The sequence below is a fragment of the Oratosquilla oratoria genome, chromosome 21, assembly GCF_046742065.1.
Source record: "Oratosquilla oratoria isolate Oo_2021 chromosome 21, ASM4674206v1, whole genome shotgun sequence".
Taxonomy (NCBI): Eukaryota; Metazoa; Arthropoda; class Malacostraca; order Stomatopoda; family Squillidae; genus Oratosquilla; species Oratosquilla oratoria.
The window spans coordinates 29,057,270-29,074,893 of NC_134797.1; the positions used below are offsets into that span (position 1 = coordinate 29,057,270).

A 17,624-nucleotide genomic window follows, 5' to 3' on the forward strand; every position below is an offset into this window, starting at 1 on the left:
GTTCTGGGTAACGCCACGATATACATGCATACGGGCGGCCATTGCCAATTTCTATCCAAACTCTTCTATCTAGTCTCGTCAATTCCTCAACAACTCGATCACTCTTCCCACTCGTACATCCATCAACCAGTTCACACACTCCCATTAAACTCCGAGCTCCCGTGTATTAGCCCATACAACGCCAGAATCACCTTGAAAAAGAAAGAAAAAAATCCCAGAAAGTAACAAGTAACCCTGCAACCCAAGGCGGACGCCAATTCTGGGAGATTTCAGTGTTATATATGCTGAGCATTGAAGCTAAACTGACCCTTGATCATATTTAACGGGATTAGAGAAACCTACGCGGCTCCCCTATACACACTGAAAGCATTTACTTGTCAAGCATAGAACTTACCGTACCTTTCCCTCTCCCTATTCCCTCATTTCCGATACCTGACAGTTCTGTCACTGCCTTTCTCTTTCTCTCCCGCTTTCGACGTTCCATCGGGCTCTACCTCCTATTCTTTTTCTCTTGATTATAAGCGATTTATCTTACGCACCTATACCGACGCTTACATCGACTGTTGTTCCACTACGTTGTACACCCGATGTCCCTTTCAATCTCAGTTCCTTTATTCTTGAAGGACTGCAGGATACCTCCATATTTCACACCTTTTTATTATACGAGACTGACGCATGGCACAAAAAGAAAAGTCGACACCTGTAATATTCCACTCGGCTATCCCCGTTTTCTTTGGTGGAACACGTTTTCCATCCAATACACCGAACAGCATGCCCATCACTTGCAAACTTCAATGATGGAAAACAACTCGACTATTTCTGTAACAGCTGCAATCGAATTATGTGCCCTACATCGTATTAAGAAAAAAAAAGATCAACTAAGCTGCTGATTTCGTGCACAGGACTTGCGTGCTTGTAAGAAGTATGGAATGCATCTGGTGACTCTCACCTTTTGACCAATCGTCAACAACATGAAGTCCAAAGCTTCAGACAAAACCCAGCCCACCCATGGCCGCCACGATACATCCCTATCTCTTCTTTATCGTTATCATCACGACCCCCGTTCTTCTCAACTTGGTGGGAACCTGCAAGTGATGGTCCTGAGAGACGGACTTCCTTGAGAATCATCTCATCACAAGTCTTCAAATACTGTAAACATCTTCACCTCCAACTGCTGGTGCAGCCCCGAGGGGCTGACACTCTGTCTCCGGACCGCGTTGACTCCAAAGTCTGAAACAACGTCACCATTCCTCACCCAATTTCCATTTCTCCCCCAAGGTCCATATGCATCACAACTAATGCTTGTGCAAAGGACACGCGGGCCCACGATCCCTCACAGCTAACTCTGCTTCTTTGTTTCGAAACAACATCGCCGGTGTTCAACGTTTCTTGTTCATTTACCACATCCGGCATGGAGGGCCACATGCAGCAGGCAAGAAGATTAAAAAAAAATCCTGTCTCTATACGGGGAGATGTGGAAGGGGAAAGGGATGCGGGAAGAGGAAGGAAGAGGAAGAAGGAAGAGGAAGAAGGAAGAGGAAGAAGGAAGAGGAAGAAGGGAAAGCAGGGAAAGGGAGAAAGTAAAATGAGAGGGGAGAGGGAAAGGGAGAGGGGAAGGGGGAAAGGGAGACGGAGAAAGGAGAGGGGAAAGGGGGGTTGGGGAAAGAAAAGGAGGATGGGGAAGGGAGAGGGAGAAGGGAAAGGATGAGGGGAAAGGAGAGGAGGAAGAGGAAGGGGTGAGGGCGAACAGAAGAGGGGGAGGGGGAGGGGGAAGGAGAGGGGGAGGGGGAAGGGAAGAGGGAGGTGGAGAGGGAGGAAGGGGGAAGGGGAGACGGAGAAAGGAGAGGGGAAGAAAAGGAGGATGGGGGAGGGGAGAGGGAGAAGGGAGAAGGGGAAGGAGGAGGGGAAAGGAGAGGAGGAAGAGGAAGGGGTGAGGGGAAAAGAAGAGGGGGAGGGGGAAGGGGAGGGGAGGGGGAAGGGAGAGTGGAGAGGGGGAAGGGGAGGGGAGAGTGGAGAGGGGGAGGGGGAATGAAGAGGGTAAGTGGAGGGGGTCCATGGAGTGGGACGGGTTAGCTGCCCGATAAGGTGCGGCCTCTCCTCAAGGGTATCGGTCGTGTTTAGTAACATCTCTTCGATAAAGAGCCCTTGGAGGAACGGGGTGGAGTGGGAGGGGACGCAGCCTCACTTGGCACCCGTTATCTGGCGAGGTCGTCTATCGAACAAAGCCTAGTTCAATGATTTGCGATATGGTGCGTGGGAGGGGTGGGAAGGCAATTATATATATATATATATATATATATATATATATATATATATATATATATATATATATATATATATATATATATATATATATATTTTTTTTTTTTTTTTTTTTTTTTTTTTTTAAAGTATCACTCCCACGGGCTTTGTTTGATCCCGTGTGGTGGTGTTTGTTTAAGACACACCATGGGTTCAAGGAGTGAGCTGGGAGGGAGGATGATGGGACAGGGGGTAAGACAAATGGGAGAGAGGATAGAGGAGAGAAATAAGAAAACAGGAGAGTGGAGAGAGGGGAAAGGAGAGAGGATAGAGGAGAGAATTAAGAAAACAGGAGAGTGGAGAGAGGGGAAAGGAGAGAGGATAGAGGAGAGAAATAAGAAAACAGGAGAGTGGAGAGAGGATAGAGGAGAGAAATAAGAAAACAGGAGAGTGGAGAGAGGATAGAGGAGAGAAATAAGAAAACAGGAGAGTGGAGAGAGGATAGAGGGAGAAATAAGAAAAGAGGAGAGTGGAGAGAGGGGAAAGGAGAGAGGATAGAGGAGAGAAATAAGAAAACAGGATAGTGGATAGAGGAGAAAGGACGGAGGACGTAAGCAAGGAAGAAAGCAAAAGGGGAGAGGGAAAGAGGGAAGTAGGGAAGGAGGGAAGGAGGGAAGGAGGGAAGGAGGGAAGTAAGGAATGAAGGAAGGAACATACATACATAAGAACATAAGAAATAAAGGAGACTGCAAAAGACCATAAGGCCTACATTAGGCAGGCAGGAAGGAGGGAAGGAAGGAAGGAAGGAAGGAAGGAGGGAAGGAGGGAAGGAGGGAAGAACAGCGAAACCCACAATGTAAACCGCTCTTCACGTGCAGTTCTCAAAGAAAATGGGCTGAATACGTTCGACCGCCTACGTGAGAGAACGCGAGCAAAAGGAACTGTGCCCACCTTTCGTAGATCTGGAGAAGGCATACGACAGGATAGACAGGAAATATTGGGAAACTGAAAACATATGGGATTTCGAAAGTATACAACCAATGAATAATAAAAAATGGAAAACAAAAGAGAAACATAAATATATAACCAAGTAAATAGATAAATAAATGATCAAATGAACAATTCCTTTCAAGACCCAAAGAACACTTGTCTTCCACCACCTCAACTTCTTCCCACGCGTTCACTTCTCCCTGCCATACATATAACATCTCAAGGAACAGCCTTGCAAATCGTTTCATTCGGCTATGGGGCTCCTCTCCCATCAAAAACCCCAAACCCAGGGATAAGTCCCTCAATGAAAAAAAAAGGTAAACGGATGTACACGGTACCGTAGCGAAGGACAAAGTTGAACAAAATCATCTTTTGTTTCATCACCGTGGATCTGATTCCGTCATTGCATAGGAGGAGGAGGGGGGGAGAAGGGAGGAGGAAGACGAGGAAGAGAAGGATGAGGAGGGCGAAGAGGAAGAAGGGGAGGAAGAAGAGGAAGAGAAGGGGAGGAGGAAGACGAGGAAGAGAAGGAAGAAGAGGAAGACGAGGAAGAGAAGGAAGAGGAGAAAGGAGAAAGGAGAAAGAGGAAGGGGAGGGGAAGAGGAAGAGGAAGGGGAGAGGAAGAGGAAGAGGAGGAAGAGGAGGAAGAGAAGGGAGGAAGAAGGGGAAGAGGAAGAAAGGGAAGAGGAAGACGAGGTGGAAGAAGAGGAAGATAAGGAGGAAGAGTAGGAGAGAGAGGGAGAAGAAGAGAAGGGGGAAGAGGAGGAAGAGAATGGGGAGGGAAGAGGAAGATGGGGAAGAAGAAAAGAGGAAGGTAAGGAGGAAGAGTAGAAAGATGAGGAAGTGCAAGGAGGAGGAGGAGGAGGAGGAGGAGGAGGAGGAGGAGGGGGAGGAGGAGGAGGAGATTTGTCATCTTTATACGAGAAAAAAAAAATACTTGAACTTAAAAAAAAAAGTAAAAATTGGATATGGCTCCTCGTCCAAATACCGAGTACCAGCCCCTCAAGGCTGCACCTCAGGAAGGAGGCAGGGATCTTGATGGACTGTGAAGAGGGGCGATGGGGGACATGATTCTCTCCAACTCCTATCATCTTGCTTTCATTGTGCACATCCGGGACAACATGGCGTTTCTGTCCACTGTAATTTCATTTGATGTTCAATTTACTCTCCGTCTAGCATTTTTCAAAAGAAACTAGTTTATACATGGAATCCCTATAACAAGTGCAACTCTATCATCGCCCGTTTCCCTTGTACTTTATTTTGCTATCTCTCCAGGCATTATTATTACTGTTGTTATCATTATTATTGCTGTTATCTTAATATTACAATTATTATTATCACCTTTATTACCATTACTTTTATCATAGTTGCTATCTAATTTCTTACAACAAATATCATTATCATATCTTACTATTTTCCGAGGTTTGGGCTGTAAAAAAAAAACTGCGAGAAAAAGCCCCCCCCCCTACCCAACAAGTGGTCAACATCCGAAATGTTTGCATCAACTCTGAGCGCGTGCGAGTGTTTGCCAACACTACCAAACAGGTGTACAGACAGACAGTGAGGTCTTCCCGTGCCCCGTCTTGGTCGACATACACTCACCATGCAATTATACCTCCTAAGAAGGAGGGTCGGTCCGAAGACTGAAAAAAAAAAACACTTCAAGGTGATCCACTGGCAACAAGCACCCTTCACATGAACGTCCGCGACGCTGCCGCCGCAATGGTCTGGCAGAAGGCACACCTTCCCTTTCCGCCTCGCTCATTCCTTCCCTTCTTGCAACACCACATTCCTCCTGTAAGCTCCCCACCCGCCCAACCATTCGACTTTTTTTTAAACCTCAATCGTCTTCTGGGTAACAATCATCTCTACATGCACGCACGCACGAAAGTGCTCTCTTTCTCTCTCTTCTCACTTCTTTTTTCTAATCCTTTAGCTTTTATCTATCCCTTATCTTTTACAGTCTCCTATACCCTACCTACGTGCGCGCACACGCACACACATAGGCAAACACTATTCATACGTATGTCGAATCTTTGAAAAGATATACACTCCATCTCCCATCCCCCCCGAGAGGTTTGGCGCGTGCCCAACGGTTTGCGTGCGTGCGTGCGTGCATGCGTGTGCGTCCCGTATGCCTACTTTGGTCTTCACCTCTTAGTTACCGAGTCGATTTTTTTCTTTGGACACGAACATGAGTAAACTCGCTTAAAAATGTCAGAAAAAAATATGAATAAATAAATAAAAATATACAAACTTACCAAAGTGAATTAACGATAATGCTAACAATAAAAACATATTTCAGTAAAAACAATTTACTATCAATTACAATAACTATATTACAAATACACAAATTTATCAAAGTGAAGTAACGATAATGCTAACAATAAAAACAGAATTTCAATCAATCTACTATCAATGATAATAACAATAATAACAACTGCATTACAAAGCGCCTGAAGGTACGTAGGGAGCCGAGCCGGCCCCAAGCGACTTCACTCGACTGAGGGAATTCCAGCCACCACCCCTACCCCTACGCTTCCCACTGACAGCGGGGCTAAAATCAATTTCGATTAACCTTTTCAATGAGCCTCACTTTTGTCGTTTATTCTAGCTGCCGTGAGGCGAATTTATTTAAGGAAAACATCTTCACCCCTGGGGGGGTCCGCCTAATCATTATTATCTTGTTTTTATCAGTTTTTGTTGCCATGGTACCGTCAAAACAAGTCACGTGATTCGCAGCTGCCACATGAACAGTTCTTGTCTATCTAAGCCTTTCCTGTTTGTTTTTTCCTGTAGCACATTTTTCCTGTATAGCACATTGCCTGACCGGCCCATAGAAACCAAACCACACACACACACATACCAAACCCCTACTTAACCGCCCACACAGACACAAAAACACACATTCCTTCGCCGATCCCCCAACTTCTCGACTTTGTTGACACAACGCACCAAGCACAAACTCCTCCCGTATAGTCTGAAAACACAAACACACACACACACACAAGACAGTTATAGAAGAGACCTGAAAATGAACAGCTTTCCCCATAGGGTAATAGACGTTTGGAATAAGTTAGATGAGAAAATGGTGTGCAAAAACAATACACGAATTTAAAAACGGTTCTAGATAAAACGAGATATGAAGACGGGGCACTACGAGCATAGTTCCCCTTCCCGTAAAATACAACAAGGTAAATACGCCTGGAGGCCCAAAATGGCTGACACTCTCAGCGTACTGGGCCGAAGATTTCTATCAACTATCGGCTATCGACTATTTTCTCCCTTCTCACATGAGAGCTGACAGCTGTCGACTGCTCACCACCTCCTCCTCCTCCTCCTACTACTACTACTAGATATGAGCCGGCGACACAAAAAGTGCCACACTTCAAAATAGACAACAGTCTAAAGATACGAGAGAAATCTATGGAAGGATCCGATGACTGTTGACAACATTTGTGGATTCCCAGTAAAACCCAAGTCAACAATTATTATCATTATTGTTATCATTATCTTAATTCTAATCAAACACACAATTTGAAGCCAAGTATAATAATTAGAGTAAGAGGCAGGACGACAGAACAAGCGCTGCTCATTTCCTGAACATTACAATGAGGTAAATACAATTATGTACACACAGTTCATATTATATATATATATATATATATATATATATATATATATATATACACGCACACCCACACACAACTCCCCGCCCACGAGAGTTGGAGTAACACCCCTCAGCGCTGCGATAATATCAGTATCGCAGCGCTGAGGGGTGTTACTCCAACTCTCGTGGGCGGGGAGTTGGGGGTGTGTGTGTGTGCAAGGTCATAGCATTACCCATAGATCGGACCTACGAGCTCTGAGCTCTCTTCCAGGAGGGAAATAGCTGTCGATCACGAGTCCAACACGTGATCCAAAGACCAAGACCAAGTGAATACATATATATATATATGTGTGTGATCGTTGCGCGTGACGCAGAGTGCCGGCCAATATGACGTCGCGGCCCGCGGGAGGAACGACCAGGTCGCGAATGTAGAGGAAAGGGGAGACCTCCTTGACAACAAGAGCGGATCGGTTGCCGTAATTCCATTTAGCATAACGGGTCTTGGCGCCCCAGTGTGGCACGTCCGAAATAGCTCCCCAAGAGCCTTAGCCACCGCGCCGCCTCGTTGTGTCGTGTCCACTGTCGGCTCTTCGAAAGCGTCTACCGCGTGTACGCCGTAAGCTCTGGTAACACCGACATAAACCGTTACAGCTTTTCTTGAATCTTAGCTCACTTTTGGTAATTAACGTTCAACCTAGGGGGTGGCTGACTTGCGACACAAGGACCAATAACACTTCAGAGCTATAATTAACTCATATTATCAGATTGCCACATCTCAATGTTACCAAGGCAACAACTTCAGAAAAACACAAACACTCCTTTACACAAATCCACGTAGGCACAAACGCATCTACACACGCACACATGTAGCACAAACGCATCTACACACGCGCACATGTATATATTCACACACATACACGCACGCACACACACATAAACATATTTATATACACGCGCACTCACGCATGCACACACATTCCAATGAAATTTATTATGACAATTCAAATGCATTCCGTTTTACAAGCTGTTGTCGTCGTCGTCGTCAACAGGGGTGGTGTTGGTGGTATTGGCAGCGACAAGGGTGAAATTTTACTGGCAAAACATTAGAAGAAAAATGAGGAGGGAGGAAGAAAAATTATAAACGAAAAGAACTGACGATGATGGTAGCGATGGTGACAGCGGCACGGGTATGAATTTACAAGCGAAAACGTTACAAAAACAAGATGAGACGAAGAAAATGGAGAAGGAAGAAAACTGACGGGGAAAGGTTGGGTGGGGAGGGGGAAGAATGTACCAATCAACTGCGCACGGCATACATTTCTCCAGCCATGAGGATTATCTGCCAAGCTTCCTTGGAGACCCCCGACCCATCTTAACTTCTACTCTATCCGATTCACCTCCGTCGCAATTTAAGGTCAAACGATTTTATTAAAACTTTCACAACACAGCAACAATACCTCCCAACACCGCGCCTGCTATCTAGCATTATAATTTCAGACTATTTTTCCTTGATTCTCTTCAACTATCTAGCACTTAGCATACTTTATTTCAAGAGCTTTCTAGCACATTTTTAATCATTTCAAGCCCTCTCAAGTATTTCTGATCTATCAAGACAATTTATCAAACAAGTTGCAGTGATAAGCCATCGCGTCGGGACACTTTTTATTTGATAACGAACTTCGGATAAAATACAAAGTAAAAATAATATTATAAACAACCTCGAGTCTCCCAAACACTTCTAATCCTTACGTCACTACAGCCAATCCTATACTGCCACGGTTTCTATTACATATCGATGGCAGCCATGAAATATCCAACCGTTTTATCCAACTGTTTTAATATCATCCTAATAAGGTCTGTTTTCCAGAGAAATTATATTAATACTGTCGATATACTTAAAGCAGTAGAGATCTGAGAAAGAGTGATGAGGTGAAAGCAACAAACTAGGGAGGGCTGAGGTAATCGACGGGAAATGTTACCTTTTTCGCAAGCCCCCAATTATGCCTCTCCCCTTCGTTCTTTCGCGAACATCCGAAACTGTCCCATAATGCATCAGAACAAACATATGTATCTTTTCGTTGCCAGGCACACCATGCATTTCTATACTTTACTTTTCTCATGGTATTTTTTAAATTAATGTACCAACAACAATTATATATCTGCATAATTCTGAAATATCGTGGGTCTGTGGCACCGCCATAAAACGCCCGAAGAAAAAGTTAGACACCTGGGGTCACGCGTGCACATCTGTTCGTATCTACTACGAGGTCTCCTTTCTGAGGACAATGGATCAATTTTTGCCATTTCAAAGTTTATGCCCAGAATCCAGACAATTCAATTCAGCTAAGTGCAACCTCTGCCCCAATACAACTTCAACGACTATGCAAACGGTTTCCCAAGATCTTTCGGCTTGTCATGTTTCACTTATTATGATTCTTTAAAGTGAAATCTGGCAACTCGCCCATGATACCTACGTTGCCAGAAATCACCACAGGAATGACATACGATTTTTGAAATACAACAGCTTCTCTCTCTTTCTTTTCTTTGTCTTTTTTTCTAACTCTGCAATAGACGGTAGGCGACCGGAACAAGGTGTATGACGAACGTGAAAACGACAAGACATACGACGCGAACGGCAGAATGCTGGGACGACGGTCAGGGGAATCCGTGAATCTAACACCCCCCCCCACCTCTCCCTGTTCCCCTAACACAGCTCCACACCTCCCACACTTGAGCCGCTAAGTCGCCACACAAACCGGCGTGAATAGTGACACGGCTTCCGTGATGGAGATTTCATCAAAAGAAGGGAAGGGTAAGACCGAGATGACCTCAAAGTTCGACAAAGAAGCCTATAAAAGGGTCGCTGTAGACTTTGCTGGTTGCATTTGAGGTGTAGGGTAGGAGGCATAAAATAACATCACAAATCATGCGATCAGCCACAGCCGCTGCCACAACTGAAGGCTTCGTCATTACCGACATCACAACGGTCACCGTCGTCGTTGCCATCGCCGTCGTCACCACTGCCACCGTAGCGAACGGACGATGGCTCACGCGCAATGCACACACCCAATGACCTGCTGAGACAACGGTTGAGCTATAGAAACTAAGCAACTCGCACACACAGGCCTCTGCCGTTGCTGGCACTGTCCCCAGCTCGACCGAGGGCCAGTAATGCCCTCACGCTCGCCCATGTGCCAAGGTCACCCATAGGAACAGGTCTTTCGACAGCCGAGGAAAAAAAACGCACTCTAATTTTAAATCAAGGCACAATTCCTCGAACTTTTTCCTCTCGAGTCTCTTCACTGATGACTTATGTTCTATCTGCCGTCAGGCTATTTCATACCGCAGGAAAAGTTAAACACTCAGTATTATTCCTCATCTTTCATTCGATTCCTTTTCTACTTCTTTAGTTACTTTTACTACAGCTATCGTTTCCCTCTGGTTTCCTAGTTTGTGTCTGTTACGCCTCCCTTGTGTGTTATACTTCTCTTCCACCGCTATCTTTTTATCACACTACTCGTTTCTCTTCCCCTATCCTCAGTTTCCTTGTTACACATTTTAGTTCTCTACTTTCCAAGAATTTACAAATCCCCTCTACCATGCTCAGTCTAAGCTTCCTTGATTTTTAACCCACTTTTGTATGTTTTTGTCACATTCCTTTTTTAGCATTCATTATCAACTGAATAAAGAATAAGGCTTTATTTTCTAACTGTTGTCATACCTGTTTTGCTACCCTCCATAAATTTCTCCTGTACTACTACTACTACTACAACTATTTGGCATTATATTGCCTGTGAGGATAAAAGAATTTGTTATCAGGAACAACATATGCAATTTTTTCTTTGTTCAATTTATGTTCACATCAGTATCTGTACTTTGCTTCTATCACTGCATGGTCTGATATTGCTCTCCCTTTCACCAGTTCCATTCCTTACTTGACATGATGTATATCCCCTATTAAAACACTATTACAATCTCACCAAAGATAGGCAGAATCCTTTCTCTACTTTAATCTACATAATCAACTTTTACTCTCTCAACTCCCACATTGCCTATACAACTTATTTCACTTTCCCAGTCTTTCCACATCTTCACTTAACTTTCCCAGGAATATCTAGTAATATATATATATATATATATATGTGTGTGTGTGTGTGTATGTACAACACTGAATGGGTCCCAGTGATTAGAGATACATTTTAACAACCACAATGCACTTTAATTCTAAGCCATCAACATCAAGAGACCTGATGGAGGCAGACATGCAGAAACTGAAATGTGGTAACACACACACACACACACACATATATATATATATATATATATATATATATATATATATATATATATATATATATATTCATCATATGTCTGTGGATAAAATAAGCACAAGGACAATCAAATTAATGACTTCTCTATTTCATTTGCCATTTACCAGTGAGTGCAGTTTTCAATTTCATGATAGTCAAGTAAAAGTTTGATCATTCTCCTTTTTTATTCAGCAATAATATAAAATGCCCAACATTTAGAGCACTATGGTGTTCCTCTCAAGCTGAGAGACTTAAAACCTGAAAAGAATGTACATATATACATACATTCATACATCCATATATACATACATAGACATCAAGTATGGATTTAAACTTTGATGATAAATGGTCAACTACTGAGGTAAGAAACTAGCAGTAAAATAAGTAATCCAGAACACTTTCTCCATACATATAAAGTGCACATCTGAAAAATGGAAATGAGAGAGGACTATATCAGTAACATATCTTATGCAACACTTGATTTTAATGAATCAGGAAGTCCCCCTGAAAAATAAACTTGAACAAATAAAAACAACTACACAATTGTGGGATTAAGCAAACGCACAATTAGTTAGTGAAGGTATACATGACTGTAAAATTGCATTACTGGTCTTCTACAAATAGCACACTACTTAGTATGTTGCAAAGTTATGTAACAGCGAGAAAGTAAGCACATCAATGCAAGACATTCTCTCTACAAATCATACTGTCATCTTACATTAAACTAAAAGCTTGTAAAGTAATAGATTAGACAGGATCAAAACTTTCCTGTGAACAAAAATTAAATTATCATAAAAAAATGTAACCAATTCATATATCAAATGAAAATATTATGTAAGTAATCCATTCTATTAACTACTAATATCAAACACCAGCTAAAAAGTTTGGGCCTCAATCCAGTTCCCCAGTTGCATAGAATAAAATGGGAATCAGAGAGGCACCTTCTGCCCAGAATATTCACCAAAAGATAATAAAATAATATTAAGACAGTCTTAACATCATTTCATTATCTTAATAAGACTGCCAAATTAAAATTTAGACAACAGCATTCCACTATGATAGATCATATATAAACATCAAAAACAAAAACACAAGCCATTCAGTCTAATAAAAATGACCAGGATACTCAAATCACTATCCCCACTTGTTTGAATGTTCACATAATGTCCAGTAGCTAATGAAATCCCTTATCAGTAATCTATCTGCCATACATGAAATAAAGAGGCAGCACCAACCTATTACATTAGGTTAATACACAGAAGCAACCCTTGAAAAAATCATTCTAACTGGAAAATCTAAACCAAACTATGAAAGTACAGTATAGCAATAAACAAATGAATACATAAAAAGTAGATATGTGACTATAATCCCTCCCTAAAAAATTGATCAAATTCTCACAACATACCTTCGCCAACCACTCATAGGCTTCTCCCGCAGCTCTTCCTTGGTCACGCCATAAAGTCCCGCTGAGGCAAACAGGTAGGCAAACAACATACATAGTATGATGCCTAACACACGTATTGGCACCACCAATACAGACATGAACACCAGCTGCAAAGTAAGGAAAACAAAATTACTGATAATAAATGCAAACACACACACTAGATAAATAGACAAATACTGTACTACTAAAAGACATTAACAATATTTATTGCCTGAAGTTTCACTGGCTGGAAACCTGCATTTCTACAGTCACTGGCAAAACATCTTCCCATAACTCACTGGGAAGAAACTGGACTGCTGTCTGTGTCATATAAGTGTGGGGCAGTTCCTATGTAACCCCACTCACACAACTCTCTCCAGAAAGACACATTGGGCTGTTGCCTGTGCTGCTTATTCCAGTAAGATTATTAGAAGAGCAGCTGCTACCTCTTCTAGTGAAAATGTGGTAGAAATGCAAATGAAGTTAGACATTTTTTTAACAGCCAGGTCCTTGTCCAATGTGCCAAAAGTGGGTTAAAGGGAGAGACAAAGAAGAGCAAAGACAGACTCAGTGGTGCAGTTGATAGAGTACTGGACTGCCAGTACAGTGGTGCCGGCAGTATCTGGTTCGAATCCTGCCCAGGGCCGAAATTATTTTGGTATTGCTGCACTTCGGGTCGTTACTCCTACTCTCGTGGGCGGGGAGTTGGGTGTGTGTAAGGTCATAGATCGGCCATACGAGCTCTGAGCTCTCTTCCTGGAGGGAAATAGCTGTCGATCACGAGTCCAACACGTGATCCAAGGACTAAGGACCAAGGACCAACGTGAAATGAATACGAGGGGGGGAGGGAGGGAGGGGGGAGAGAGAGGGAGAGAGATAGAGAGAGAGAGAGAGAGAGAGAGAGAGAGAGAGAGAGAGAGAGAGAGAGAGAGAGCACGGGGAGGGGGAGGGAAAGAGAGAGAGCACGGGGAGGGGGAGGGAAAGAGAGAGCGGGGAGGGAGAGGGAAAGAGAGAGAGGGGAGGGAGAGGGAAAGAGAGAGAGGGGAGGGAGAGGGAAAGAGAGAGAGAGAGGGGAGGGAGAGGGAAAGAGAGAGAGGGGAGGGAGAGGGAAAGAGAGAGGGGTGAGGGGAAGAGAGAGAGAGGAGAGGGAAAGAGAGAGGGGAGAGGGAAAGAGAGAGGGGAGAGGGAAAGAAAGAGACGGAGAAAGAGAGTGAGTGAGTGAGTAAGTGAGAGAGGGAGAGGGAGAGGGAGAGAGAGAGAGAGAGAGGAGAGCACACTACACATACACACTAACTAGATTTGGAAAAGATATTAATAGAGGGAAAGTGACAGAGACCAGAGTGCATGTTCTTGCCTGTATGCCTCAACACCTGAGTTGATGTTAACCTTGAGATTGCCAGGGTGTGTGAGGTATGTTGAAAACCAACAATGGTATTCTACAAATGACTAAAAGAAACTGCACAATAATTACAAACAAATGAAATACGAGTTTCAAGAAATCTCTCTGTAACTGTGGATGAGAGATCTGAACTGTGGATATAAAATGATCTCCCTTTTATAAAACACCCCATACTTAGTTGAAAATTTCTATCATCCCTCCCACTAAAGACACATACCCACAGCAGAAAAAAATTACTGGTATTATCAAAGAACACCTATAAAAAATCAAATTATGGTTATTGTGCTCCATGGTGTCCCCTTAGCCAAATAAAATGTCCTGGTATGACCCACTAATGATATCTGTTGACAATGTTATTGTGGCTGACCCCCTACTGACATGCAATAATATCCCCAAAACTGAAAGAAATAAAATAATGTTAGCCACAAAAATACATACAATGTTGCTATGATGAAAAGCCCCTTTCCATATATGGGGACATTTTTATTGTTTCATCCAGTTTATTCCAGACATCTATCACTGTATGGAAAGCATTTTTTTTCCAGGTCTCTTCTATAACTGTCCTTTTTTTAATTTCTTTTTATGTCCCCTTGTATTTCTCTCATCCCAATTTAGTAAGTTCTCTCTATCAAGGACTTCCACACTCTTCATGATTCTATAGATGGTTAACAAGTCATCTCTTTCTCTTCTTTGTTCCAGAGTTGGTAATTTCAATTATGATAATCTCTCCTCATGACAGTTTTGAAAGTGTTGGGGCCATCTTCATAGTTGCTCTCTGGATTCTTTCAATTTTCTTTATATTCTTTTTGGTACTGGGTGACCATAGTGTCACAGCACACTCCAGTCTAGGCCTTATCAGTGTGACTAGTATTTTCTTTACCATTTCTTCATCCAAGTAGGTAAAAGCCACCTTTATTGATCTTATGGAGTTTGTATTTATCTGATTATAGTATATAGGAAAGGAGCAACACTCGTTGGGTCCCATCTCCTATTCTCTATTTTTTTTTATCAAACCTAGACTCAGATTCATGTACAGTTCCATCTTAGTCTATATCCTTGAATTCCAATTATCATATTTACATCTGAACTCATGTACTGTGTGAGCTTGGGCTATATCACTTACTAAGATATTCCAAATATCTATCCATTTATGTACATGTATATGGAAAATTGTATTTCTTCACGTCCTTTACACGTGATATTTCTTAATTTACTCCCACATCCTCTTAAAGCCCTCCCATCTTTAATCAGAAGACCACTTCTATCAATGCAATCTACCACCATTATTGACCTGAATACTGTAATCATATCACCTCTTTCTCTTCCATCTTTCAAAGTTGGCAGACCCAGCGCTTTTAGTCTCTCCTCATGTGTTTTATCTGCCAGGCTGGGGAACAATTTGGTTGATGTCATTTGTATTCTCTTGAATTTGCTTCTATCCTTCATTCTGCGTGGGAACCATACAACTGATGCATATTCCAGTTTTGGATGGAGCAGGGTCTAGACGAGTTTTATCATCATCTCTTCATCCATGCAGTGAAATGCCACTTTGATCTTCTGCAGTAATCTGCACATCTCTTCCACAATCCTGCTGATATGTCTGTCAAGTGACAGGTTGTCTTTTATCAACACTCCCAAGACTTTCTCCTCTTTTGCTTTTGTAATGGGTTTACTTCCCAAGGAATAGTTTAAGGAAGGTATTTTGCTACTATTACCCATTTCCAGTACCTTATATTTTTTTGGTATTTAACTTCATTTCCCATTCCTGGCTACATACATGTTCTTCCTTGATTAACTTATGGGCCATTCCAATGACTGTTGCCAATTATCTGGGAGTCATGGGTCTCCTACAAGACATCTGGGACAACAGTTGTTGTTTTTTTTTTGTTTGACTGATCAATTCCTTGCTACTCAGGAACCCAGTCTGTAGTTCAGTGGTTTTTCCTTTCTATAAGAATTGCTATTTCCAATTCTGTGGCACTTTCCTTTCATTTAATGAATACACTAACTTGAGATTGATTTTCAAGTTTTTCCAAACAAAAATAATGTGTACAATGAGTCAAACATGGGGAAAAAATAGGGGATGAATGGTGGAACAAAATACCAGATTACAAGACGTCCACAACAAACAAGATGATATAAGACACTAAAAATACTGAATTAATTTGTTACATGGCAAAACACTAGAACTAGTAACCTGAACATGAAATTACATTGTGAAAAATACAAAAACACTACCCATAAATCAAAGATAGAAAAGCTGGTAGAAAAGTCAATTGAACTAGAACAAGGAGAGTATACTGAACAACATGCAGTAGAATTATAACAAAGACAAATCAAATAACAAGCACCCAGGAAAAGATGCAGGTAATGTTAATGGACACAAGAGAAATCTTAGAAGAGGATATGCAACTTGGACAGAGGGAGCAAAATTTGTAATCAACTTCAAATAAGAACATAAGAATGAAGGAGACTGCAGGAGACCATAAGGCCTATACTAGGCAGCTCCGTATCCATCACCACCTGTCATCCCCATCCATAAAGTTGCCTAATCAAATGTGGAGGAACAGTGTTAAAAAACAAGAATGAAAAAGACAAAGAAATCAAGGAGAGTTGCAGCATATATACTCTAAATTCAACATCAACTAGCAAAAAAATAAGTTGAGAGCCCACAATGTGTATGGATGTGAGGCATCAAAAAGAAAGCTTTGAAAATACAGCATTAAGAAAAATAACAGGTACAGTGAATGACAGTGAAGATGCAATCTGAAGGAGACAATACAACCAAGAAATAAGAGAACTAGCACAGCACAGAAAAAATCAAGAGGAAGTCAAGGTCAGGAGACTGTGATGGGTAGGACATGTGCAAGAATGGAAGATGAAAGAAAACCAAAAATGTTATTAGACAAAAAGATAAGAGGAAGGAGACCATTGAGAAATCTATGATACTGATGGAACGACCAAGTGTATGCAGATCAATGATATATACAACTGCATGATAATAGCTGGATTTATTAACCCATTAAACTCCGATGACAAGATGTCTTGTCATTTGGTCAAATAAAACAAAAAATCATAAAACACCAAAATGTTTGATCAAACACCAGAAAAATATGACGTCAGTAGTCCTCGCTGCGAGCGAAGCGAGGAGGACTGACGTCATATTTTTCTGGTGTTTGATCAAACATTTTGGTGTTTTATGATTTTTTGTTTTATTTGACCAAATGACAAGACATCTTGTCATCGGAGTTTAATGGGTTAAGTCAAAAGATCAGTCACCAATCCCAGTATCCTATTCACTTTCTGCAAGGCAGAGAGACAATGCTTAAATATTCAAAATCATTACTGATGAATACACCAAAATCTTTTTTAATGTTCTCAACTAGTCAAGTTTTTCCAAATAATTTGTTCCCATGATTAATATTATTCTTAAGTATTGCTATCCATAACATTACACTTATTTGGGATAAATTACATTAACCACTTTAGAGACTATTGGTCTAATATGTCTAAATGTCCTTAAATATCCGGCAAATTTAAATTACCATTTCCTATGATACAGTGAGACCACCCAAAAACCACTCCAAAACGCCGAAAACACAGCTAATTAACATCCATTAATGAGAGGTCTCACTGTATATAACTTAGTAT

General features: G+C 41.8%; 1 protein-coding gene across 2 annotated transcripts in view; it reads right to left on the reverse strand.

The window, feature by feature from the left end:
• LPCAT (lysophosphatidylcholine acyltransferase) overlaps positions 1–17,624 on the reverse strand; it is a 72,036-nt gene that overhangs the window by 46,611 nt on the left and 7,801 nt on the right. For both annotated transcript variants that reach the window (XM_076204613.1, XM_076204612.1), the window contains exon 2: positions 12,557–12,702. In XM_076204613.1, coding sequence (XP_076060728.1) covers positions 12,557–12,702 — 146 coding nt within the window. The remainder of the gene's footprint in view (positions 1–12,556; positions 12,703–17,624) is intronic.